The sequence below is a fragment of the Capsella rubella genome, unplaced genomic scaffold, assembly GCF_000375325.1.
Source record: "Capsella rubella cultivar Monte Gargano unplaced genomic scaffold, Caprub1_0 scaffold_5, whole genome shotgun sequence".
NCBI lineage: Eukaryota > Viridiplantae > Streptophyta > Magnoliopsida > Brassicales > Brassicaceae > Capsella > Capsella rubella.
Window position 1 is genome coordinate 11,135,800 of NW_006238919.1, and position 23,725 is coordinate 11,159,524.

Consider the following 23,725-nt stretch of genomic DNA (forward strand, 5'->3'; position numbering starts at 1 on the left):
TTCCTCTGAAATCGGTTTTCGTTACGGAGAGATCGAAAGCTAATATGTGAAATGGCAGGAGAAGCAACAATGAACTTGAAACATAACACACAATATATTCGATTTTCTCCTTTCCATTGAGTTTGACTGGTTATTTCAGAGGATGGGTCGGACGGAGCTTTTCTGAAGTTGTCTCTCTTAAAGGTAAAAAAGAGACCACCTTTGAGTTTTTGTTTCAGTCTGTGATTAGTCCCATTGTATATATTTACTGGCTAAAAATTGAAACTTTACATGATTTATTTTTCTCAATGTAATCGAGTAAACAGCCATGAGAAAGCTTCTTGTTGATTGTGCTGTTTTTCGTCTCTTTGAAGACAGTGGATGCAAAAGGATAGATCATTAGCATTATTTCAAGGCTACTAGCTAAATGTTATAGGAGCACGCAGATCAATGTTGTGTAATTCAAGTTTTCTTAATAGAAGATTACTTGATTTCTCTCTTAAATTCGCACAATTAGAAGAGACAATAACATTGGACTTAGTGATGCCTCACTTGGATATATCATGTAGGAGCATCTTTTATGTTCATATGATCTGAACTTTGTCCCTTTGTAGGTGCTGATTTCTTTGTAGAAAAAAATTCAAACTCTTTTCATTGCTCTTTGTTACTTCGATGGCCTCAATCACTCGATGCAGCAAATTATTTGTGTTTGCCTTGTTTTGTTTGCTGCATGTTATGATTTCTCTGGATGGTTTTGGATGGGATGTTTACGTTTTGCAATGTATAAACTAATGGTAAATTTTTTCGTTGACTAAACTGGTTCTATAGAATCAATTCCAATTTATCTAATGAGTAATCAGTACAACTTCTGTAAAAAACAGATTTATCTACTCAATGAATTGATTTTTTATCATCTATAGGAAAGTTTATATGTAATCCAATCACTCGAAGACAAAATTTATACAATGTGCAAACTGTTTTCCATTGCAGATAACTTCAAGTATGGGGAAAAGATTGATTAAGCTTGGAAGAATGCTTTTCTGTTTTCTTGTCATCAACTTTTTTTGCTGAGGAACGATACATCAGATAATGAACCGGATGAGTTGATGGGATAACGAAGCCGTGAAACTATGTGAGAATGCATTGTTGAAGCTATTGGAGAACGAATTTGTGAAGCCATCAGGTAATGCAGTGGAGAACCAATGGGAGTATGAATTGGTGACGTGAGAGGTGACCGTAGAGGTGAATTTTGCGTTTGGTATAACGCAAGACGCAAACCTACGATTTCAGAAGGCTCTGTTGTGCTGTAGATATGAGCATATGGTTCAGAGGTTAGTTCTGACTTCTCATTCTCTTTCTGATAATGCTTTATATGGTCACCCGGTATCTCCTCTTCACCTTCACTATCTACCTCTGCCATTTTACTTGGAGATTTATGGCCCTCTGAAGTAACATGTGAACTAAATTCTCGTACATCTTCGTCAATATCACCTTGTTTGAAGTTCGTCCCTGGATTTTCTTGCTTATCTTGAGACATCAACTTCATTGTCTTTTGTTCAAGTGTGCCATCAACACTGAGCCTGAATATATCATCATGTGGATCAAGTGTCTCGTCCAATTCCATTTTCTCAGTTTTGCACTTTTCCAAGTGTAGTGATGGTCCATCTTCTGCCATTATGCATACTTGTCCGGCTTTGGTTTCATGATCATCCACCAGCCAAGCCCCATTCTCGTGAATTACAGCTCTTTCTTTTGAACTGTTGGTATCATTCACGAAATCCCTTGAACTAGATCCTGACCTTCCATCAGCATCCTCGTCTGGTTCATGCCTTTTCCCTACCTGACATCCATGATGACGAAATGTCAAAGTTCTCCCTGAAGTCCATTCAAATGTCTCATCTGGTTTCATTGATTCTTTTCCACACTCCAAGTCTAGTGATACCGTATCTTTCTCCATTTCACATACTTGTAGCTGTTCGGTTTTGCCATCACTCACTAGCTGGGGCTCCTCCACATGACGCACGCCTCTTTCTTCTGCTCCTCCATCGTTATTGAATGAAATTTGTGAAATGGACTTTGATCTTCCATCAGGATCCTCGTCTGGTTCAAGTATTGTCACTAGCTCATAATCATGCATGCAAAATGATCTGCTGTAATACTCATAGTTGCTTTCATATTCCTCCAATTGCAACCCCGCTCTATCTTCCATTGTCTCTTCCCACGTTTTTTCACCTGAAAACCCGCTTCCTTCTAGATAAACTGGTTCTAGAGTTCCATAAGAATTTTTTAAATTCCTCCGTGGAGAATCCATCTGATAAGATACCAATCTCTTTTCACCTGCCCCATTCGCATTCTCGATATAATCACTATACCTATCTTCGCCCACCTTGCTCTCCTCAAGAGTTTCATTGGTCTCGTGTATAGACTCCTCTAACTCATACCTGACTCTGTCACTAATGGTCATTTCCAAGTCTTGTTTTTCTCTTAAATTCTCATACTCATGCTTGGATTTCTCATTGATCATGGATGTTGTTACTATAGCCTCACATGATTGGTCATGATGTTCTATAAATCTCTGGTTCTCGTTCACCAAAGATTCCAGAGAAGACTGTGGTGTAGCTGGCATTGCATCTGAATATGCGTTTGATATTTTCTCTGTATCTTCTTTGACTGATGTATCCTCAAATGTTTCACCATAACGTAAGCTACTGTCATAGATCGAATCTCCAATGTACTGCGATTTCTCTAAATGCATCTGGTGTTTGTCTCCTATGATTTCTTCCCATGTACTTTCATCTCCATATTCTTCATTTTCTCGAGTCACCTCAGTGTCTTTAGTATTTTCAGACAGTGAGCTTGTTTCACAGATGTATTCGTTTTTGTATAGAAGTTCCTCACTATGAGATATTGATTTCTCTGCAACTCTCTCGGCTTCTTCTCTTGATTCACTCCTCATTTTGTTCTTGTAGACTGGAACCTCCAGGAACTCAGCTGATCCTTCTCCAACTATAACTTTTGGCTTAATAATTTCTCTCTTCTCATATTCCGACTCTTCTAAATTGCAAACAACTCTTTCAAAAATGCTATTATCCATCTCGGTTGACTTTTCTGAATGAGCTTCCTGAGACTGCTCTAGATAAATTCTTGAAGTCTCTGCAATAGTATCACTTGATGCAGGTTGTTGCTTCCTTAATCTGTGGTTCACCAAAGGTTTCAGATCAGGCTGCAATGCCTCCAATTGTGAATCTAATAAAATGCTGGATAAGTTCTCTCTGTCTTCTTTAATCCCCTTATCCTCAAATGTTTCCAAACTTCGGCTCAATATAACATCATTCGTGCTTTTGCAGATAGTATCTCCAAAATCATCGTCTAAACATGACAGATGACTTCCATCCAGGTAAATCTCTTCGTGGCCTTCTATAGCTGAATCCTGATGATTAATAACAGTCTCATCAGCAATACCCATGTCAGAATCCAGAAAGCTAGGTGAATCCAGGATAGTATCTGCTTTCCCTCGATTAGAGAACTTAAGTATACCGGAACAACTGCCACATCTCACTTGATATCTCTTATGTTTTCCTTTGGGAGACACCTGAGGAAGCTGTAGAATTTCCAAACAATAGGAACAAGTAGCAAAAGGCGCACCACCAGCTGAAGGAAGAATATGGTGCTTCACCACATGATTCCTTTTCCCGACATACCGTTTTTTTCCCTTCAAAGATCTCTTCTCACTACTTGTGTCACTCTTATAAATCCCTACTGAATGCTTGGAGTACGTGGAGTGATGTGGCGCTGCAGCTGCTTGATAACTACGCTCAGAGTACTCAGAACGATGCGGGGTTGCAGAGCTACTGGATTCATACAGATTATGATACTGAAGATCATGTCGCGGAGACTGAGAAGACCGAGGATAGTATTTTCCTTCTAAGGTCGCACCCGGAAAATGGGTAGGTGAAGCAACAGAAGATTCTTGACGCCAGCCTTCTCGTCCATATTGCTTGAATTGGTTTGGTTGATGATGATAGTAAGGCTGCTCTAATGCAGAAACGTGAGACCCGTGAGAAGGACTACTGTAGCCATATTCATATGCAGAAGAAGGATAAAGACTTGCTGGATAAAAAGGAACCTGAGGCGGGTCTTCATATCTTCCCTCGTGTTGTTTCCATTGCGAAGTATTGCTGCGTGAGTTATACGGAGAGGTTCTTGCTGAAGAAAACGCTTCAGAATCACCAGTCACACTGAATTCGTCAGCCCTTCCCATCCATTCTCTGTGGATATCGGATGTCTCATGCTTGTAAACAGTTTCTGAATGATAGCCCCTTTCAACAGAAGGTGATGCCCTTGGATTGTACTCCCGTTGAATACTCCTCAATGTAGTTCTATTACCACCTTCTGCAGATTCTACCTTGTTACTTAAACTATGGTTTTGAGAAGAAAGGAGAGCCTCGGGAATAGTGTTTGCGTTATCATTGTCTTCCAGTTCCCAATGTTTTGCTGAATTCAAAGTAAGAAAACAGGAAACAGAAAAAACTTAATGCACAAGGTTGGTACCTGTAAAAGAGGGTAGAGACTTAAGAAGGCTACCATACCATGAAGAATCGAGTCGCATCCACCACATTTGTAAGAAGTCGCATCTAAAGGTTCCTGGAGAAGTTTGTGGCACTTGGGACATCTCACGATTCTAGACTGAGAAGATAATCCTGGCACGGGTTTACTCCGCATGCTTCGGAACATATGCTTTAAGTCTTTACCACTTGCCAACTACAAAGAAAAAAAGAAAACAAGCACATCAGTTCAATCCCAAACCCGAGAACCTGGAATAAGAAGAATCAAAGATTGAAGAGACAGAGGAAGAAGATACAAAGAGAGAGAGAGAAGTAGTCACCTTAGAACGGATAATGGAGAGGAGTCTTGGTGAAGGTGATGAGTCTGAGGATGGTTCAAGCGTTTTCTTGGTAGAAGATTGGGATCTGCTCTGTTTCTTCTTCTTCATCATGGTTTGGTGATTGACTTATCTTTGATGAAGAATGATCTTTTTTTTCTTTCTGGGTACAAAACTTTGTTGGTGATCTTTCAAGCAAGCAAGTAGCAGGGGAAGAGATATATAATATGAATCAGATCGCACATGAAGTCATGAAGTACAAAAACAATATATATATATATATATATATATGCTTTATAAAAATCAAAATGCGTACTGGTCAAGGTAATGATGCTCTAACAGACTTGTAATTTTTTAATATAAATTTCTTCTTCCAGTTTGTCTATAAAAAAATAAAATTAAAATTCTTCTTCCTTCATTTAAATTGTATGAAACTTGTTTAGGATCTGAGAGTTTCATTGATTGTCACCATTGTAATTTGGAAGTTGAGGTCCAGTTCTTAAGTATCAACGGTTTGGATTTGAAAAGTCAACTTTGGAGATCACCAAGAAACATACCTTTATTATTTTTCTAGATCAACAAAAGTTTGCTTTTAAATTCTGTATGTTTAAATTGTTTGTATCTTTAAAAATAAAATAATAGAAAGAAATAAACGTGCATCTAAGTAATTTGCCAACATAAAGCAAATGGTTTATTGACAAAACCATGTTTTGAGTTTGACAATTACGTCAAACATACCGCTTGCTGTGGAATCTTTGCTACTGGAACATTCTTTCTTTCTAGACCGTGTTTGACGGTTTTTTCTTGATGAGGTTTTTAGATAGAATAACACAAGTGAAATTAGAAATAAAATTATTAAAAAGAATGAATTAAACAAAATATGCACAAGAAGCGATTTGTTTAGTGACCATCTGCACAAAAGAGCTATAATTAAAGAAGAACTAGAGCCATAATAAACCTTCATCAAACTCTTCTTCATGATTTACATGTTTTGTGTTTCTGTCAGTCAGAGACAAGATTTTGCTGAAACAAAGCGTTAATAGAAAGCATTAGTCTTACAAACGCAAATCTGAAAGGATAAGAAAAATCCCTAACGAAAACAACACATGGTACTTACTTCATCCGCAAGTAACTTGTGGTTTTGACAGACAATGGAAAAGCCTAACTCCGTTCTGTTTTGTGTCTTTATTAGAGAGTTTATGGTTTCTTGAGAAAGAGATCTGCAGCTGCTGCTGTCTTCTTCTGAAGCTCTGAGGTTTCTGCACCAACAAGTTTATCCATTTGTCTTCCATCTTTAAGGAACACTACCGTTGGTGTAGCTTCCACATTCCACTCATTACTAAACTCCTGTATTTGTTATTTCCACCAACTCAATCTCAAATCCTAAAATAGATGATCATTCTTTCTCAAAACACACTAGTTTTTAGTTTACTTACAGCGAGTTCTTCGACATCGACGGTTACAAATATCATTGAAGGGTATCTAGAAGCAAGCTCCTTGAATACTGGTTCTATCTTTTTACAAGGTACACACCATGGCGCGCTGAAATTTACCACGAGCTGTTTTTGATTGAATGATTTAGACTAGTTACTCAGATAGGAAAAGAGAAAACAAAAATCGGAAAGTCTGATTTGAAAGAGAAAGCTTACAATCTTGCCATTCTTGTTAGCTTCTGTGATCTTTTCTTCCCATTTCTCGATTTTGCTTACTGGATGGACCTTGCCTCTGGACCCGTGTTGGATTCGGGTTTGAGTCTTGTTGTTGTTGTTGTTGCTGCAGCAGCATATACATGACCATAACTGTAAACACATATATGGACACATATTCTTCATTTATCTCTGAAGCTATGGCTATTAATGAAACATTGAATTCTTACAACATTGGGACATTCAAGAATTTGTGGGAAAAAGCTTTGATCACCTTTCTACAACTAGGAGTGCTTGCACAACGATTTCCCATCAACTCTTTACACAATCAAATCCAAATCTGCTTCTCATTGGCTCAACATTCACTCCTGAATAAAAATCTCATCAGACCAAACGAAAATCAAAACCCTTATGTTTCACCAATCTTGAAAATATATAAGAGGAGGCTCAAATAGTAACCCATCTCATAAAAGAGGTAGATATGTGAGCTTCATCGAATCTTTGTATAAAGAAAGAAGGGATTTGAGAGAGTATATTTACCTTTAAATCCTTTCAACTTAGGTGATTTGTGTTCTTGTAATCAGAACAAGTTTTAACCCTAAAGGCAAGAGATCCAAAGATCACAATGTTTCCGTAGAAGATTCAGAAGGAAAAACAAGAAGAATTCATCAGATAAGGAGGGAGTCACAAGAAGATTCGATGGAAGCAATGAGAACGTATGTTTGGTTCTTTGATGGAAAATTATATCTTCTTCACGATGCAGGTGGCTTTGATGAACCATAATAACTGCTTGCTAATTTTGTAAAATGGAGATTGGTCAAAGACAACATAGATATGATAGTCTCATACAGCCTTGCCTCTTTGGATTCTGTATTGGTTTTCCTTTTTTTATGCTTATACCGGTACTAACCGGAAAGACATAAACTTTATCCTTCTTCAAGCCAAAACCAGTTTACATAGGACAAAGTCACAAAATGCACCTTTTCCTCTGAAAAATTACAAACTAGAAACTGTAAAATACTCTGAAATTTATTCTGCAAAAGTTAGGCTATTGAACAGATTTGTGGTGATGTTCTATATCCACTGAAGATGTTAAGTTTGTGTGCATGTATGACAGAACCAACTAAGAACTCTGTTTCTCGAGCTTCTCAGTTTCTTCACGCTGCTTCCTTTCCGCTTTTTCAAGTTCCAGTTCTTCACGCTGCTTTCTTTCCTCTTCTTCAAGTTCAATTTCTTCACGCTGCTTTCTTTCCTCTTCTTCACGCTGTTTTCTTTCGGCTTCTTGAAGTTCTCTTTCTGCGTCTTCTTCCTCTTCAATTCTATCAAGGTTATCAAACTCTTTGGTTGCTGCCATTGCTTTTACCACAGGATCTCTTAACTCAGAGATCAAACCACCACCGACTCTGTACTCTTCTTCATCACCAATAAGGAATAAACGTTGATCAGGACCAGACGCCATTGGAATATCCACTGCCAGTAGCTTCATATCATACTGAGGAAAAACAGACATGAACATCAGAAATACACTAAAACTCAGAGATAGGTTCAGATACCCAATAGCTATCACAGTAGCATAGAACAGAAACAGAGTCAAAGAAGCAAATGGAGAACAAATAGCCAACCAAAGGTAATAATAAGATACAACCCTAGGTTTTATTGTAGAGAAACCCAAACCTCACCAAAATATTCAAGACCCTAAACATCATAAGCTGAAGTGGCACTGTTAATGAACTTTTATCAAAAGTACCTAAAATGTTTACATGGCTAATTTTAAGGTAACCTGGGAAAATTTTCGGGAACAGATTACTAACAATAATAGTTGATAAAAACGTGATCAGTCTAAGAAGAATGTTCTTTACGCAGAGGGGAAGTAGAGAAAGCAAAAACCTGGCCTTTCTTCTTCTTCACTTCGACACTAACGAGGCCCTTTCTCTCAGAACCTTGAACCGGGAATAGGAGAAAGCAACGCTTGTTCCTAATTGATGGCTTGAATCTCTTGAATGTTATGCCACCACCTGACATCACATAAGCACGCAAATCTGATCCTGCCAGAGGGGCACCCATAACTTCAAGAACATCAGCCGCCGTATTGAGCTTCCTCATGGTGATCCTATAGACTTTATCGGGATTTATCGTGAACCTTGCGCGAAGGTATAGACCCTAGTAATAGATATATGCACAGACATATTACAATGAGCAGTTATGATAACAAACCAAAGTTAAAAACAGTATTGCAATTCTTAATAGAAAGATGAAGGCTATAAAGATTAACAAAACAATACAGTTTGCAAACGAAGATTCACACTTAAACTTTAGAGACCGCCACTGAATCAATCCTAACATATCTCAAAGTTCGAGTTAACGCCAAAGTTGTCAAAGATAAGCACAGACAGAGCCTAAGACTTACAGCAAATGCAACAATGGCAGAGGAGAGAGCAAGGAAGCCGTACTTGGCCATTCCCTCAGAGAGACCCACGAATGTGCTAGCAATTCCAAACATGATCCTCCACAAGAAAATACAAACAAAAACAGCCCCTGCTCCAAACACCAAAAGGTTATTCTTCTTCCAAAATGCATCAATGTGCAACCCTAAAGCCATTCGGTATCTAGCAAAAGTCGAACTAACAGCTTGGATTGGCTTGTCAACAACCTTCCTAGCGAAATTCCCATCGACCTTTCGGAATCCAGAGCTCGAAAACAATCTAAAAGCCGATGCAAAGTTCATATTCACACGGGGCTTAACCAAGGCTACGCCACAATTCTGCAAACTAGGTACGAGCTTAGGACTTGATAGAATCTGGAATAATCCCACATTTTTCGACGTAGGTCTCGACAAAAAGCTGTGGAAACTGGTCTTAGGCTTAAGCTGAGAAACCCCATTTGAGGGAAGAATCTGGGACAAGCCAAAGTTTTTCAAAGTGGGTCGCGACGAAAAGCTGTGGAAACCGGACTTAGGCTGAAGCTGAGAAACCCCATTTGAAGGAAGAGCCGGAAAAGACAAAGCGGAAAGTTTTGACCGGCCCGTCGCGACCACGTTAACTCGACTGCAATGCAACTGAATAAGTCTATGAACTGCTTTGAAATCGGAGGGTTTCACCATCTTTTTTAGGGTTTAAGATCGAATTTGTAGATAGGGTTTCACCGAAAACTGAATAATCTTCCCCCTTTTGATTGAAAAATGTAAAAACGAATATACGAGCGTAAAAGAGAGTTCGATTTAAGGATCAGAGCATTTGCTTCGACGCCATGATTACTTTCGGATTCAGTCACTTTGGGAGTCAAAATCCGTCACCGGCGCTGATGACCGAATTGAAGAAATATAGGGCGTGTTGGGCCCAGTCCGTATTGAGCCCATTAAGAAAATACAAAATTTTAATTAACTATATACTTTACTTGTATTAGAAAAAAGGTTAATTATATATGACGACAGTTGACTAACCCCATACAACGAATTTAAAAGAAAAAAAGATCAGAAATTTTCTACGAAGATAAAATCATACAAGTTATAGTATACAGAGACGAACCTTTCTCATTGCGAAGTCATTGATTTGAGAAGACATCGAAGATTATAAAATCAGGATCGAGGTTGGTCCTCCATTGAAGCAGCATTCTCGTTTTCTCAAAGATCTTGTTTGATTCTTCACGCTGTTTACGTTTTCTATTCGGTGAGGATTTTGCGTAATCTCATTGTGTTTCGCGTTCGAATCAAACGAACGTATAGGTTTCATTTGTTGTTGTTTTGATCCGAGAATCTGAAATTGTGGCTGCTATGTTGTGTATAGCTTCATACGCGATTGTATACGAAATTGGAATCGTGGTTTGTTAAGAATTTAGGAGTATGAACTTATCCCAGGGGTTTTGTTGATCGTAATGTGTGATGAACAGATAGGGTTTTTAGGTTCCATGAGGTTCGATCATTGTGGAATTTGATTTCGTGGTTTCATTTTGGAGATTCCGATACATTGACGGTGACGATTGTGGTCATGTCCTGTTATATCGTCACTAGTCTGTCATATATGACAGAAGAGAAGAGAGCTTTTTCTCTGTTGGCACTTTTACCTTGAATTCTATTAGTCTATGTTAGATTCGGATTCTGAAGCGTTCAGTGTTGTATTGTCTCTGGTTTAAGTTTGGATATAATTGGCATGACTCAAAGTCTTTCAGCTCCATTGTTTGGAGTTTTTGGACAGTGTGTTTTATGAAGAGAGATCAATCTTAAATTCTCCTCTCTTAATTATTTATTTCAGTTTGCAACTATTGCAACGCTTCACATATTATAAGGGAAAATGGACCCCCACAAGAACATCCAACCAGGTGGCTATGACTCCCGGGATACCTGCATTTCAAACTCTCGTGGGCCTCCAGAACTAGATTTTGGTGAAAGTGACGAGGCAGAGTTGGTTTCTGTTTCTTGGAATCAGGATTACAGCTGTTTTGCTGCTGGCACGAGCCATGGTTTCCGTATATATAATTGTCAACCTTTCAAGGAAACTTTCAGGCGAGAGCTGAAGGATGGAGGGTTTAAAATTGTAGAGATGCTTTTCCGGAGTAATATCTTGGCCCTTGTTGGTGGTGGACCTGACTCTCAGTATCCTTCAAATAAAGTCTTGATTTGGGATGATCATCAGAGCCGCTGCATCAGTGAATTTTCTTTTCGGTCTGAAATCCGTGCTGTGAAGTTAAGAAGAGATCGAATTGTTGTTGTTCTTGAGCACAAGATATATGTTTACAATTTTCTGGATCTAAGACTTCTTCATCAGATTGAAAATCTAGCAAATCCAAGGGGACTATGTTGCCTCTCTCATCATATGAATACATCTGTGCTGGCCTGTCCAGGTATTCGTCGAGGACAGGTCCGAGTTGAACATTTTGGGCTTAACATGGTTCAAATCATTAATGCTCATGATTCTAATATCGCGTGCATGACCATGACATTGGATGGCTTGCTCCTTGCAACTGCCAGTATAAAGGGAACTCTGATTAGAATTTTCAACACAATGGACGGAACTCGTCTGCAAGAGGTCTGGAACTATGAACTAGCTTTTATTTTTCTTAACACCATCATTGTACCATATGCTATTTAAGTCACAGTTTGATACGGCTTTGTCTAGGCAATGGTTGAGCAAACACATCTGTCACAATCTATTTAGAAACACTCTCTAGCTATTAATAACACTAACGGAATCTTATGCAGAGCATATGCCAGTTTTATATGCTCATTATTGATTAATTGTGGTTAATGAAATCCAATGCTGCTTTGTTTATAGGTCCGACGAGGCGTGGACAGAGCAGATATCTATAGCATTGCTCTATCACCAAACGTGCAGTGGCTTGCGGTATCAAGTGACAAGGGGACTGTTCACATTTTCTCTCTTAGAGTGAGGGTCATTGGGGAGGACGCACACTCCACTGAACATGAAACTTCTTCAAATTCCCTGCAGCCTCTTGTTTCTCCAGCCAGTGGTGCCAACCCTGGTTCGTCATTGTCTTTTCTGAGAGGTAAGGTAGAAATTAGGAGAACATCTGATATGACTGTTACCGTGAGGTACATATGTTATGCTTTGTTTCTCTTTTAAACTGCTTATGGAGTGAAAGGGCAGAAAGCTGAATTATATTGAGAGAGTATATAATTTCTTGGTTCATGAAAAAGTCAGTGAACTTTATAGAAGTTTGTTGTTTAAAGAAGCCTTGGGAAATTTATGTGCCGCTAGGAAAGTTAAACTTTTTTCCATTTCTTAGCTTTCCTCTAAACCAGTAAATCAAGGAGTAGATTTCATATTTATTATTGTGCGGTTGGATTAGCCCATGCTTCTGTCTGGTGCCTAACATTTTCATGCATTGTTACAGGAGTTCTACCAAAATATTTCAGCTCGGAATGGTCATTCTCTCAGTTCCATGTTCCAGAAGTCACCCAATACTTTGCAGCATTTGGCGCTCAGAACACAATTGCGATTATCGGCATGGACGGAAGGTAACAAGGCCTTTCTAATTCTTTCTGAATATATTCACATCATCATATCATCATCCACAAGTAGTCAATATATGTGCTTCCACCCACACAAGTCAGAATATCAAAAACATAAAATAACCAGCAGCCACACATCTGATTTATCGGCCTTACAGTTTCTACAGGTGCAATTTCGATCCAGTGAACGGAGGAGAGATGACTCAGCTTGAACATTTCCGATTCCTGAACCCAGAGATCCCAAGATAGTCAACACGTGCTTGGTTCGATTTTTATGTACATAAGCATTGGCTCTGTATATAGATTTGGTGAAATGCATACGGTTTCATACTTCCAAGCTTTACTTGATTGAAGGAATTGTATTCTTGATTGAAACATTGTATATACAAAAGGATTTATATCTACACTAATTTCTGGAGAAATAAACTGCGATTCAACTACAATTATTAAATTTCACGCCATATTGTGGTTTGGTAAATTACAATAAGACAGGATTTATAGGCCAAGTATAAAATGCAAGATGGGGCAGCTTACATGGCCATTGCAATAACCTTATTAATAGAAATTACTAAACCAGTTTTCTCCTGTGGCCACAGATAGACTATAGTTTTGAAGACAGGCCAGTCTTGTGGTCGAGAGCAATCATCACTTTTCCAATTGCCTTCCTGTCTTTGAGGTCCCCAAATGCAAGATTGGCCTGTTATCCAAACAGTAAGTGTTTTAGTTACATGTTTTGGGTTTTGAATCCACGAAGATGATGAATTGATGTTGTTTACCTGGGAGAGGCTATAGGTATGAGAGATATGAATAGTGATCAACCCTCGGGAAAGCCATGAAAGTAACTCTTTGATTGAATCTTCAAGGACACTCGGTTGGTGGACACTGTAGCTTCCCCAGTAAAGACCATGAACCGTCCAGTTCTGCACCAATTGGTTTATACCACTTATAAAGGTTTGACTGACTCAAGTGAAAAGCTTATTATCTGTCTTAACCAAAAGTTTTGGTAGAGAATGATCAATTTACCTTTACAAGGGCAATATTAGCAGGAATCACGGGTATTTCACCGCTGGCAAAACCAATCACAAGAATCTGAGCTCCCCAATTCAGAACTTTCATGGACTCTTTGGTTAGTTTCCCTCCAACAGGATCATATAGAACATCAACTCCTCTAAGCTTTCTTGTCTTGATAAATTCTTTGACACTTGAAATAACATTTTCAGTGCCTAGATCAACAACATGATCCACTCCCATTGACTTCAACAGCTGAATCTTCTCAGTTCCTCTGCCAAAAAGCAAGAGACTCAAAAACCAGAACCAAGAATCGAAGACTATTGAACCCAAATTGGAAACCAGCATATATATATTACCTAGCAACTGCAATAACAATGGCTCCACAAACCTTGCCGATTTGAACAGCTGCAAGGCCAACGCCACCAGCAGCACCTAGAACTAGTAAGACCTGCATCAAAAATCAACGGAACCTCTCAAGTCTCAACCTTTACAAACTCAGATTCTGATCAAGCAAAACAAAAACTGAATCAGAAAGATGAAATATTTACTTGACCAGATGTTAAACGAGCTCTATGAACAAGTGCTACATGAGAAGTCCCAAACGCAACAGGAAGTGCAGCTGCATCAACCATGTCACATCTTTCCGGTACAGGGAACATGCTAGATTGATCGGCGACGATGAACTGAGCGAAGGAACCAAGACCGGCGAAGGAACAGACACGATCGCCGACGCGGAATTTGGTGACGGCGGGACCAATCGAGTCGACGATTCCAGAGTAATCGGAGCCAGGGATGAAGGGTAACGGAGGTTTCTCCTGATATTTTCCGAGAATCTGAAGGTAATTGGCGAAATTTAAGCTCGTAGCGGTAACTCTGACTCTCACCGCCGTATCTGAGCTCAAAGACGGGATCGGATGAGTCTTGCTCACCTCCACCGGCGATTCTGGACTACCTGGCTTCGTCGCCGTCGGATCTCCCAATTTCCGGCAAACCAATGCCTCCATTTCTTGCTATCTCTCTCTCCTTCTGCCGAATAATGAAGAATGAAGAACTTGAAACGGACATTATCGCTCCATAAGAAATATAAGGAGACTTTGAACGACGTCGTTTCATCTGGCTACATAAGAGCCAGAGACAGACTCTTTTTAAAATTTCAGTAGGCATCATACTGATCCAATTCTAGTGTAATAATCGCTAGCATTGCGGAGAGAATGATCACCTCGAGTCATTTTTACTCATGGATTAGGATTACACAAGTTTTCTCCGTCATTCCCAGTGTGTTTCAGTCAAGTATGCGAGAACTAGATAAGGGAGAAAGAGAAACATTGAGGCTTTTGATCATTATTGGCGAATAAGTTTCGTTTTTTCACATTGATAAAAAAAAAAAAAAAAAAAAAAGAGAAAAAGGAAGCTTGGATGCTGATGAATGGAACAAGTATGCTCTAGAAGCCAATTGAGAATGGGATCTTAGCTGTAAAGCTGAAACCTGAGACTTTTGCTTTCAGATTGATTTATTGGCCAGTGAGCTCTTGTAGTGTTTCTTCATGATTTTGTTTTTTTTTAAATCAGTCTCCTTGTGGTGAATTTTCATAATTCATAGTCATAACTGTCTTTGCTTTTTGATTCATAACTAGGGATACTTCATGTTTACAATATCTTCTTCGTTAAGAAGATGAAAACTACTCTGCTTTTTCTGGTCGACGTTTGCAAATTTATTAGTTCTGCTAACCGTATTAAACCGAACCGGACTGTTCCCACACAAAAGTCCAGCAACTCCGTTGTTTGGATGACCAGAGATCACCACTGGATCTGTCGTTGACCCAATCTTTGCGGCGAGGAAGAGTCTTCTCTAGTAATCTAGTGGCTTTTCCCGTTAAGGTGATGAAGAGTCTTCTCTAGTAATCTTCACTATGGGAAGGTCGAAGCTTGGATCGTGAGTTTTTCATCCTTTCTATTTCAAATTGGCTATTTGATAAGGATTTGGAGAATTTGAAAACTCCTTTAGTTACCCTTAAATGTTGTAAGCTTTCAAATTTTGAGACTTTGGGTTTTGCTTTTACAGGTCGAACAAAAAGAAGAAGAATAAGAAGAAGAAGAGTAAGGTGGGAAGAGAAAAGGACCAAACTTTCTCAGACCTTCCTTCTGATCTCTTAAAACTGGTAATTTCTCTTCTTCCTTTGAAAGACAACATCCTTGCTTCCGCTGTCTGCAAATCATGGCACAAAGTTTGTGTTTCTCTTCGAGCGGTTGATACCTCTCCTTGGCTTATCTACTTTCCCAAAACAGACGAATCCTATGAACTTTATGACCCATCAATGGAGAAAACTCACAGTCTTCAGTTTCCTGAGTTATCAGGTTTTCGGGTTTGTTCCTCCAAAGATGGTTGGTTACTCATGTACAATGCCAATACTTATCAGCTCTTTTTCTTCAATCCGTTTACTCGAAATTGCATACCTGTGCCTCCGCTTTGGATGGCATATGATCAAAGAATGGCTTTCTCTTGTGATCCTACATCAACTAATTGTGTCTTGTTCACAGTCAGCTATGTCACTTGGAGTTACATCACCATCAAGACATGTTGTGCTTATGCCACAGAGTGGAACACATTTGTGTTCAAGAATCGGCTGCCACGAAACTTCAACATTTTCGAGCAGATTGTCTTCTCCAATGGCGCCTTCTACTGCCTCACTAATACAGGATGTTTATCGCTCTTCGACCCGTCTTTGAATTCTTGGAATATTCTTCCCGGGCGACCTTCGAAACGTCCGGGAAGCAACAGATGCTTTATGACAGAACACCAGGGAGAGATCTTTCTCATTTACATGTACAGACACATGAACCCAACCTTGCTTAAACTTGACATTACAAGCTCTACATGGACTGAGAGGAAAACACTGGGAGGCTTGACAATCTACGCAAGCGCCTTGTCTTCTGAATCGAGAGCCGAGCAGCAGAAGCCGAGTGGAATTAGAAACTGTTTGTGTCTCTCTGTGTTCCATGGATTCAAGAGGACTTGCATATCTTACAAGGTTGATGAAGAGAGTAAGATTTGCTTGAAATGGAAAAACCATGATCCGTATGAGAATATCTGGATCATGCCACCTCAAAATCTCCTTGATCTCCCTTTGTTTGATCAACATCTCTAGCACAGTTATAGAATTCTTTTTTCATATTTGTTCAAATACATGTACAGTATATTTGGACACATGCTGATCATAGGAAAGGGAAATTCTCAGAATCTGGTAATATGGTGAAGCAATGGTAACAGTTGTCATCTCACACTCATAAGCTGATTAACAATGTTGCGTCCTAATTGAAACAAAAAAATAAAATAAAATAAAATCAAACAAACAAACCAAACAAATAGAAATGCCAACCATATCAAACTGATGATCAAGCAAAAGAAGGAAAGAAAAAGAAAAAAGAAATCTGCTGCCTATAATAAAACTCTATGCAGCAACATTGTATGATCAGTAGAGAACCCAAACTTGCACCTTCCTTCTTTGGTCCAGTGCGAAAAAAAACAAAAAAGTAGCCGCACACAAACACACAGAACAAGAAAATCCGGCCGTCAGGGGAAAAAAATATCAGGTGGTTCGTTAATGACATTGTCTGCTTCACTCAATCATCTGGGCCAAGCAGTGAAACCTGCAGATGTAAGCAAATCTGTCATTGCAGTTTTAAATGATAGAAAGTGCAAAACCACTACGTTTATCAGAATCTGAGAAGAGCATTAGAAAGATTGGACATTTCGGTTAGTTTTTGCTTACATTGCAATCGAAAGCGTATTTGCGAGCAAGGACTATTGCTGCATTACGTTCTTGTTCTGATTCAAAGGTAAGAATGAAACTTAGACTCTTTCTTGGTTGCCAGAACAACGCCTTGGTAGGAGTCTTAATATTGCTTCTAACTCCACAGAGCTGAATAATTTATATACCAAAAAACCATATAAGCTTGTAAGAATATCAAAGATTTGTTTCTGTGAAACAGAATGAAGAAAGAGTCTCAAGATACCTGCATGGATGTCGAATATATTTCTCTCGCCTTTGAGATCCATCCTCGAGACAGCTTTATCCTTGTCTTTCCAATGGTAAAGATATGAGACCGGGATGCATAGTCTTGTCCATTCATCTGTGATATAACCACCTGAAGCAGAGTTTGACATGTTCAGCATATCAGAACATGAAACCAACATTCTGAAATTCTTGAAGGAAATGTTGTAACATACGCTGAATTCACTGTTAGATTTTCGCATCAGCGTCTCTACGCGTGACTGCAAGCCAGAATCTGCAGTTCAATAAGCCAGACATTAGCTATTGTCCACATAAAATCTTTGTATCTTCTGAATTTTCCATAATACCAACCAGGATCAACTGGATCATCGGTTGTAACTGTGAATTTTTGTCCATTTGAAAGAATGTCTGCCTGTAAGATCCTCCCAACATCGAATGGTTCTGGAGCATATATCGATTGGATGGCACCTAAGAGCAAGATATGAAACTGCTCAAGCTAATGTTCATTAACTAAAAACCAAATGATGAAGCAAACAGATAGGAGCAAATACCAGATATAGCTTCCCTTCGACTAGTTTCACATGCTGCGCGATACCACTGGATCGAACAGTTGGAAAGATCAGGAGCATTTTCAAGACCATTAATACAGATTCTTAAGCAAGAACCGAGACTTTGTGTGCCTTCCAGAACAAACGGACAAGACTTGGATTCTTCTACTCTCTTGATTATTGCTATCTTGAAGATTTTGACAGTTGTTGATAAAGGCAAGAACAAAGAAGTTAGCAAAGACCAAGTCTAGAAAATAAACTTATGAGGAAATATGTTAAAAATTTGAATGCGCACAACAACATACCTCTTTGTGAAGTTTAACAGAATTCATATACTTCTCTTGGATTCGATTCCTTAAACCATGAAGCTCGTGTTGCATGCCCATCACCTGGATTACCACACAGTCTTAAATAAAACAGAGTTTATAACTTTAATGTGGCCATACTAGAGTGCAATGAAATTGATGAAGCACCTTTGTGGGGTGATGCATCCGTTTAATTTGCCTAGCTTCTTGAACCTCCTTAACCAATTTCTCCACATCCTATGAATGAAAAACCATGATTTGACTAGAAAGCTTTACTATAAACTTTATTATCTGGACTAGATAATAATACTAACCGGCCCCTGAGCTCTAGAAGCTTCAGAAATCCGTTCTTGTTCTTCAAATGCCTCTCCAAGTTTCAGCACAACGGCCCTTGCAGTTTCAATCTCAGCACAAGCGAATGACTTTTCTTGATTTACCAGTTTCTTTGCATCTTCTGAAGTCTGTCACATTCATGAGAGTAACATTAATCAGTTTCATTTGTAGTTTTCAACTATTGGAAATCTAAGACAACTCATTTTGCATCACTATCAATCTATAGTAGCAAGACCTGCTTGAGGAAGTTTCCTAGCTTCTTCACTTCAAACTTTTCTTGAATTAGTTCACCTTCATTTTGAGTTAACTTCACAGCCAGTGCTTCAACCTATTCTCAGACATCACAATATTGACCCAAGTTACAAAAAAAAAACATTAGTTTCAGGATGAACAAGGAACTTTATGTTTGTCTAAAGAAAAAATGTGGTAAAAGAAATGCTAACCATGGAGATAGCTGTTTCCACATCTTCCTTGTTTTGCCCATCCGTGCGTCCCCTCATGTATTCTAAAGCATCCCTTAGCTTCTTCAACATAACATGTCCCTCCAAAGAAGCCACTTCTCTTAGTTTAGCCTAGAGGAGAGTTGCAGGAAACAGATTTAAACAAACAAAAAGAGAAGTGTCATATGAAATCATAGTAGAGGAGCAGAAACTAACCTCATCAGCCAAACTAACAGCTGCAGCAAGATTCTTGTCGAACTTACTAGCAAGGTCGCGGACGGAAAGCCGCTTGTGCTGATCAGACAAGAGCTCGCTCTCTTTCTGTACAGTCTCTTTCACTGATGGACCTTTATCATCTTCCTTAGGTTCCTCTATTATCTGATTATCAGGTCCTAGTTTGTATGTTGGAAAATGATCAGAAGCAAAGCTCACATCTGCTGATACTGGAACAGCTGACTTAGGCAATGTCTCTTCTTCTATTTCAGGACACACTTTAGTCATTTTTCTGGGATCTTTATCTGTTTCAACAGCAAAAGACAAAGAGCAAATCAAGAAATTACTAAATAGTTCAATTCAAAACCAAAAAAAAAAGAGATACACGAGATCACTGAATACTAGAGAAAATGCAGTGAAGATGAACCTCATAAGTGAAACAAGGATCAATCTTTGGCGTGTAACAAAAAGTTTCAAATTGTTTAATTGATCTGAATTGGAAGAAAGAATTAGCTCTATCTAGTATAAGAAATGCAGAATACAATTGGCCAGTCAAAAGAAAATAATTTATAAACTCGTGAAACCAAACATGGACGTCATGAAACAGGAAACGACAAAACTCAGGAGTTTAAAAGCAAGTAGAATCAATCAACTAAAAAAAAGAAAAAAAAAAACTTACGGATATACTCTCAAGACCCGGAAAGAAACAGAGAAGAAAGAATCTCAAGAATGAAGAACAAAGAAGAAGGAGAAGGAAGGAAGAAGAAGAAGAATAAAGAGAGAGAGAGAAGTGGGTCTTTTTTCTAGTCTTCGTCGTTGTTTGGCATCTTTTATCTTTTTTAGCTTTTACAAAAGCGTCAAAGACGACAGGATAAATGGACAATGCAGAGAAGAAGAAAAAAAAGAAAGAAAAAGAGAGACACTTTAGTTTCTCTCTCCCTTCTCCTCAAAACTGCTTCTTCTTCTCTCTCTTTCACACCATCATCATCATCGTTAGGAAACCCAAAAGAGTGCAAAAAAAGAAGAAACGATTATTTTGTTGACAGGAGTGTCTTCTGGTCTCTCTTCTTATTAGTTTGTTGGATTTGGGCAAAAGCAACGACGCGCTCTTACGTTGCGTTTAACCCACGGACCCTTTAGCTTTGGTGTGGATCTAATTACTAATCATGGTGACCCTATCCCTTTTAACTTTAACCACCATTTATAATTATTATTAACTCCATCTGGTTATTTCTTTTACACCTTAAGCAAATAATCTAATACTACTCAGAAACTAAAAAACTTACAAATACAATATATAAAGAGTTCGAAATTAAACTGCATGATTATTACTGGAATCTGTATAAGAAAAGTGTCAAACTCTTCTTTTACAACGTGTAATAGTACTATTATATATAAGTGCATGAATAAAATTAGGTGATCACAATTTCTTGACTAACAAATATGATAAAAAAAAAAAAAACATATCCAAAGTTACCAAGATTATATAATAAAATGGGAAAAGGCAAAAGAATAAGTTAACAACCATTATTGGGGAGTGGTGAGAGACACTGTAACAGTTTGGCGTGTAGTCATGAGTAGTACTACATTTGGTGGAATCTTATATGTTTTTAGTTGAAAGGTCAAAACTCGATTAGTTTTCTCTTCTCCCTGAAGGGTAGTTATATTAAGCGTTAACATCACGAGTTATATACGTAGTTACATATCATAATAACTAGTATAGTGGAAGTTAATGAAATGTTTCTGAATTACATCTTATGTCTCTATCTTAATAGTTAAAGCAAATTAATCACGCTTCCACACTAGTAATTTCATTATTGCTCATATCTTTTGCTATTAAGATCGACTGAATTAAACAATTAGTTAGGTTGGTGATGATCAATATCGTGGTCCATGGTTGTTTAATTCGATAACTCATCACGCATTTTATCATGTTTGGACAAATAAACAGAACAATTGGACAAAATATCATTAAGACCAGTGGGGGCTATATCAATAATCAATAAATACTTTTAATATTAAGGAATTTTCTTGATTAAATTCCTAAAGGATAATATTCTATTTTCACTAAAGTGTCAAACAACAAAAAAAAAGGCTAAGCTAGCAGCAGAGCATGTGATATATCAGGTCACGTTAACATATGAATAGATGGTTCAAACATCATAATCACACTTTTACTTTCTGTTTGTGGTATAACAAAAGAAGAGAGTGCTATGATGAAAGATGCATTTGACTTTAATTAGATATCAATCAGTATATCGTGTTCCTATTACTATTATAAGTTCTGTAAGCTGTAAAGTACTAGCATTTCTTACTTAGTTTATTCCTAGATAATAATAACTCTTGTTTGTGCCTTAATGATGTGTTTTGTGTCTTCTATGACTATAATTAACTCTGAGTATTAAGCATATATTCATGGGTCCTAGTAGAATCCAATGATACCAAACCTACTCGCCATCACTTTTTTCACTTCTTGTCTTCTTTTCTTGGCTTTTACTTTAGTATTTTCTTGTCTGGTAAGAGCTAATACGAACTGCATTTGTGTCTAAAGTTGCTGAGAATAATATTTTTAGATGCGATGCGATTGGATCAGTTAGTTTGTTGCATAGATGATAATGTATCTAAAAGAGCGTTTGCAGTTTGTTTGCAACATGAATATGATTAGGGTAAAGTATTGGTGATGAGGACTTAAATCCGTTGTATGTACGTAATTGAATTCTAACCTTCATCTATAAGCTTGGTGCAATTTCATTGATTTGCGTTTCTGATCTAGCTAGAAAAACTTCAAGCTACCAGACATATAGATGATCGCAAGTTTCAGGTCGATTCAATATTCAACTTATTAAGTCGCCTTGTGATTGTCCGAACTCTATACAGTATATATTAATTTATAGGTATGTCCAAACCATAGTTATCATCTCATATATTATAAAAATCTGACGGGTCTGTTGAAAGATGCATGACAATTTTAGGCCATTAATATTGAACAACGTACGTAACATCAAGTGCTTTTACAGTTACATGAAAAGGTCTGCATTCACAAACCCTTACTTAAATATAAGTACGTTAGCCATCATGAACGTTTTCTTTTTTCTTAAGTGAAAAAATATCCTATAAACGAAGAGTTTGGTTTTACAACTCATACAATATATTGGTTTCTCGGCAAAAAAGGTAAAACACATGAAATCAATCAAAGTTATCCCCCAGATTTGAGATTTCTCATTGCAACCAAATGCTCATAAGTTTTTTAAAAGGTTTGTTCCGTTTTCTTGCAGTGGTGGAGTTCTTAATCTCGCTGTCGATGCCATGATGGACGTTATGTTAATATTGGGTTCCCAGACTCAATTTCACCACCAAAACTAAAAGAGGGAAAACAACAAATGAATATAAGAATGAATTTTACAAATTCATCAAGGAGTATATCATCCTTAAGGTTACATACTTTCTCCCAATTAATGAATAGGAAAAAATAGAATACATTCTGATCTTCATTGTTGTTTTTCCCTCTTTTAGTTTTGAAATCAAACAAATTCCTTGCCACAAACGCAACTCATCTTCTTTTCTCAATGAGGAATCATTTGTCTTTGCGTGGTGGAGCTAGAAAGAGTGGAGGGATTCATATTTTTATCCGATGAAGATTCTTTCAAGAGTATATATATATATATAGAGATTGAGAGGAGACCTAGTTCTCTAAGTTACAAAGATATGCAAATATTTGAGGATTACAAGTGAATAAGAAACATATATCTTACTAGTGATGGACCCGCACGTACGTGCGGAGTTATTTTTACAAAATTACGATTTTTAAGTAGATGCTATTTTGGTAAAATTTTGTTATATGAGTTTATTTGATAAACTATATATAGACATACAATTGTAAAATATAGATATTGTATTACATAATAAAATTTTCAAATTACAATTTTAAAAATATTTAAATGAAAATGGTAAGTGATATTACGTGTTTATTTTTTAAACTAATCAAAACATTTCTAACAGTTTGCTTAGAGATGTTAAATCAGATTTGGGTTTGACTTTAGTTTTAATTGTTTTATGTGTAGTTTAGAATGGAAACCCGTCATTTCCCTTTCCGTCTCGTCCTGACCCATCCCGTCCCACCCCGCCCCGTCCCGTCCCGTCTTCTATCTGTCATAAAATTTCTGTCCCATAATCGTTTCTTTTTAAAACATAATCATTTGCCAATGTGTATTATAAGAAACTTGGTAAAACATTTAGACGGGATACCCGTATTCCTCGTTTAAATATTTATTTTTATCAAACTAATAAAAATCTAATTATCAATCTAAGTCACATGCTCCCACCATTTTCATTCACAAGGCATTGTCTGTAATCCTAGCATACACAATCATTGTTCGACTTTTAATTTTAT

General features: G+C 37.8%; 7 protein-coding genes across 9 annotated transcripts; 2 read left to right on the forward strand and 5 right to left on the reverse strand.

Moving 5' to 3' along the window:
- Nucleotides 1–973: 973 nt before the first annotated feature.
- Nucleotides 974–5,290, reverse strand: LOC17886081. Its single transcript, XM_023782976.1, has 3 exons — nucleotides 4,865–5,290; nucleotides 4,569–4,740; nucleotides 974–4,473 (listed from the first exon to the last, which is right to left on the reverse strand). Exons 1-3 carry the CDS (start codon nucleotides 4,973–4,975, stop codon nucleotides 1,034–1,036), a joined length of 3,723 nt encoding a protein of 1,240 aa, XP_023638744.1. The 5' UTR covers nucleotides 4,976–5,290; the 3' UTR covers nucleotides 974–1,033.
- Nucleotides 5,291–6,058: 768 nt separating this feature from the next.
- Nucleotides 6,059–7,189, reverse strand: LOC17886964 (putative thioredoxin H10). The gene is made up of 5 exons (XM_006292776.2): nucleotides 7,048–7,189; nucleotides 6,782–6,875; nucleotides 6,511–6,660; nucleotides 6,298–6,420; nucleotides 6,059–6,208 (listed from the first exon to the last, which is right to left on the reverse strand). The coding sequence occupies exons 2-5, from the start codon at nucleotides 6,818–6,820 to the stop codon at nucleotides 6,059–6,061; spliced, it is 462 nt and encodes a 153-aa protein (XP_006292838.1). The 5' UTR covers nucleotides 6,821–6,875; nucleotides 7,048–7,189.
- A 224-nt stretch (nucleotides 7,190–7,413) lies between these two features.
- Nucleotides 7,414–9,786, reverse strand: LOC17886845. Its single transcript, XM_006291073.2, has 3 exons — nucleotides 8,915–9,786; nucleotides 8,395–8,667; nucleotides 7,414–7,999 (listed from the first exon to the last, which is right to left on the reverse strand). The coding sequence occupies exons 1-3, from the start codon at nucleotides 9,605–9,607 to the stop codon at nucleotides 7,631–7,633; spliced, it is 1,335 nt and encodes a 444-aa protein (XP_006291135.1). The 5' UTR covers nucleotides 9,608–9,786; the 3' UTR covers nucleotides 7,414–7,630.
- A 219-nt stretch (nucleotides 9,787–10,005) lies between these two features.
- LOC17885329 (autophagy-related protein 18d) lies at nucleotides 10,006–12,912 on the forward strand. Its single transcript, XM_006292151.2, has 5 exons — nucleotides 10,006–10,172; nucleotides 10,755–11,528; nucleotides 11,775–12,006; nucleotides 12,355–12,478; nucleotides 12,631–12,912. Exons 2-5 carry the CDS (start codon nucleotides 10,794–10,796, stop codon nucleotides 12,719–12,721), a joined length of 1,182 nt encoding a protein of 393 aa, XP_006292213.1. The 5' UTR covers nucleotides 10,006–10,172; nucleotides 10,755–10,793; the 3' UTR covers nucleotides 12,722–12,912.
- On the reverse strand, nucleotides 12,900–14,536 carry LOC17887551 (quinone oxidoreductase-like protein 2 homolog). The gene is made up of 5 exons (XM_006292583.2): nucleotides 14,032–14,536; nucleotides 13,840–13,931; nucleotides 13,496–13,754; nucleotides 13,249–13,392; nucleotides 12,900–13,169 (listed from the first exon to the last, which is right to left on the reverse strand). The coding sequence occupies exons 1-5, from the start codon at nucleotides 14,485–14,487 to the stop codon at nucleotides 13,074–13,076; spliced, it is 1,047 nt and encodes a 348-aa protein (XP_006292645.1). The 5' UTR covers nucleotides 14,488–14,536; the 3' UTR covers nucleotides 12,900–13,073.
- A 78-nt stretch (nucleotides 14,537–14,614) lies between these two features.
- Nucleotides 14,615–16,907, forward strand: LOC17886921 (F-box protein At3g56470). 2 transcript variants are annotated; one of them, XM_023782005.1, is made up of 4 exons: nucleotides 14,615–15,416; nucleotides 15,546–15,642; nucleotides 15,770–15,878; nucleotides 16,022–16,907. In XM_023782005.1, exons 1-4 carry the CDS (start codon nucleotides 15,394–15,396, stop codon nucleotides 16,627–16,629), a joined length of 837 nt encoding a protein of 278 aa, XP_023637773.1. In that variant the 5' UTR covers nucleotides 14,615–15,393; the 3' UTR covers nucleotides 16,630–16,907. The 2 variants fall into 2 exon arrangements, with proteins under 2 accessions (XP_023637773.1, XP_006292358.1); XM_006292296.2 differs by having other exon boundaries at nucleotides 15,546–16,907.
- Nucleotides 16,722–20,292, reverse strand: LOC17886944 (stomatal closure-related actin-binding protein 3). 2 transcript variants are annotated; one of them, XM_006290368.2, is made up of 13 exons: nucleotides 20,015–20,292; nucleotides 19,339–19,640; nucleotides 19,126–19,254; nucleotides 18,918–19,010; nucleotides 18,664–18,810; nucleotides 18,518–18,586; nucleotides 18,350–18,433; nucleotides 18,048–18,231; nucleotides 17,848–17,964; nucleotides 17,712–17,770; nucleotides 17,498–17,629; nucleotides 17,254–17,403; nucleotides 16,722–17,131 (listed from the first exon to the last, which is right to left on the reverse strand). In XM_006290368.2, the coding sequence occupies exons 2-13, from the start codon at nucleotides 19,621–19,623 to the stop codon at nucleotides 17,105–17,107; spliced, it is 1,476 nt and encodes a 491-aa protein (XP_006290430.2). In that variant the 5' UTR covers nucleotides 19,624–19,640; nucleotides 20,015–20,292; the 3' UTR covers nucleotides 16,722–17,104. The 2 variants fall into 2 exon arrangements, with proteins under 2 accessions (XP_006290430.2, XP_023637772.1); XM_023782004.1 differs by lacking the exon at nucleotides 20,015–20,292 and adding an exon at nucleotides 19,763–19,830.
- Nucleotides 20,293–23,725: the final 3,433 nt, after the last annotated feature.

Excerpts from the sequence above, each read along its gene's own strand:
- LOC17886081 (XM_023782976.1), bottom strand. The coding sequence starts at position 4,975 with ATGATGAAGAAGAAGAAACAGAGCAGATCCCAATCTTCTACCAAGAAA. Across the intron at positions 4,741-4,864 it reads TCTCCATTATCCGTTCTAAG|TTGGCAAGTGGTAAAGACTT; the intron begins GTGACTACTTCT and ends TTTTCTTTGTAG. Across the intron at positions 4,474-4,568 it reads ATGCGACTCGATTCTTCATG|CAAAACATTGGGAACTGGAA; the intron begins GTATGGTAGCCT and ends CTTTGAATTCAG.
- LOC17886964 (XM_006292776.2), bottom strand. The coding sequence starts at position 6,820 with ATGGGAAATCGTTGTGCAAGCACTCCTAGTTGTAGAAAG. Across the intron at positions 6,421-6,510 it reads CTAACAAGAATGGCAAGATT|CTCGTGGTAAATTTCAGCGC; the intron begins GTAAGCTTTCTC and ends AATCAAAAACAG. Across the intron at positions 6,209-6,297 it reads TCGATGTCGAAGAACTCGCT|GAGTTTAGTAATGAGTGGAA; the intron begins GTAAGTAAACTA and ends TAACAAATACAG.
- LOC17886845 (XM_006291073.2), bottom strand. The coding sequence starts at position 9,607 with ATGGTGAAACCCTCCGATTTCAAAGCAGTTCATAGACTTATTCAGTTG. Across the intron at positions 8,668-8,914 it reads CTGCCATTGTTGCATTTGCT|GGTCTATACCTTCGCGCAAG; the intron begins GTAAGTCTTAGG and ends ATCTATTACTAG. Across the intron at positions 8,000-8,394 it reads TGAAGAAGAAGAAAGGCCAG|TATGATATGAAGCTACTGGC; the intron begins GTTTTTGCTTTC and ends GTTTTTCCTCAG.
- LOC17885329 (XM_006292151.2), top strand. The coding sequence starts at position 10,794 with ATGGACCCCCACAAGAACATCCAACCAGGTGGCTATGACTCCCGGGAT. Across the intron at positions 12,007-12,354 it reads GTCATTGTCTTTTCTGAGAG|GAGTTCTACCAAAATATTTC; the intron begins GTAAGGTAGAAA and ends GCATTGTTACAG. Across the intron at positions 12,479-12,630 it reads ATTATCGGCATGGACGGAAG|TTTCTACAGGTGCAATTTCG; the intron begins GTAACAAGGCCT and ends TCGGCCTTACAG.
- LOC17887551 (XM_006292583.2), bottom strand. The coding sequence starts at position 14,487 with ATGGAGGCATTGGTTTGCCGGAAATTGGGAGATCCGACGGCGACGAAG. Across the intron at positions 13,932-14,031 it reads CTCGTTTAACATCTGGTCAA|GTCTTACTAGTTCTAGGTGC; the intron begins GTAAATATTTCA and ends TTTTTGATGCAG. Across the intron at positions 13,755-13,839 it reads ATTGTTATTGCAGTTGCTAG|AGGAACTGAGAAGATTCAGC; the intron begins GTAATATATATA and ends GCTTTTTGGCAG.
- LOC17886921 (XM_006292296.2), top strand. The coding sequence starts at position 15,394 with ATGGGAAGGTCGAAGCTTGGATC. Across the intron at positions 15,417-15,545 it reads GGAAGGTCGAAGCTTGGATC|GTCGAACAAAAAGAAGAAGA; the intron begins GTGAGTTTTTCA and ends TTGCTTTTACAG.
- LOC17886944 (XM_006290368.2), bottom strand. The coding sequence starts at position 19,623 with ATGACTAAAGTGTGTCCTGAAATAGAAGAAGAGACATTGCCTAAGTCA. Across the intron at positions 19,255-19,338 it reads CTGTTAGTTTGGCTGATGAG|GCTAAACTAAGAGAAGTGGC; the intron begins GTTAGTTTCTGC and ends ACTCTCCTCTAG. Across the intron at positions 18,587-18,663 it reads CTTCTAGAGCTCAGGGGCCG|GATGTGGAGAAATTGGTTAA; the intron begins GTTAGTATTATT and ends TTTCATTCATAG.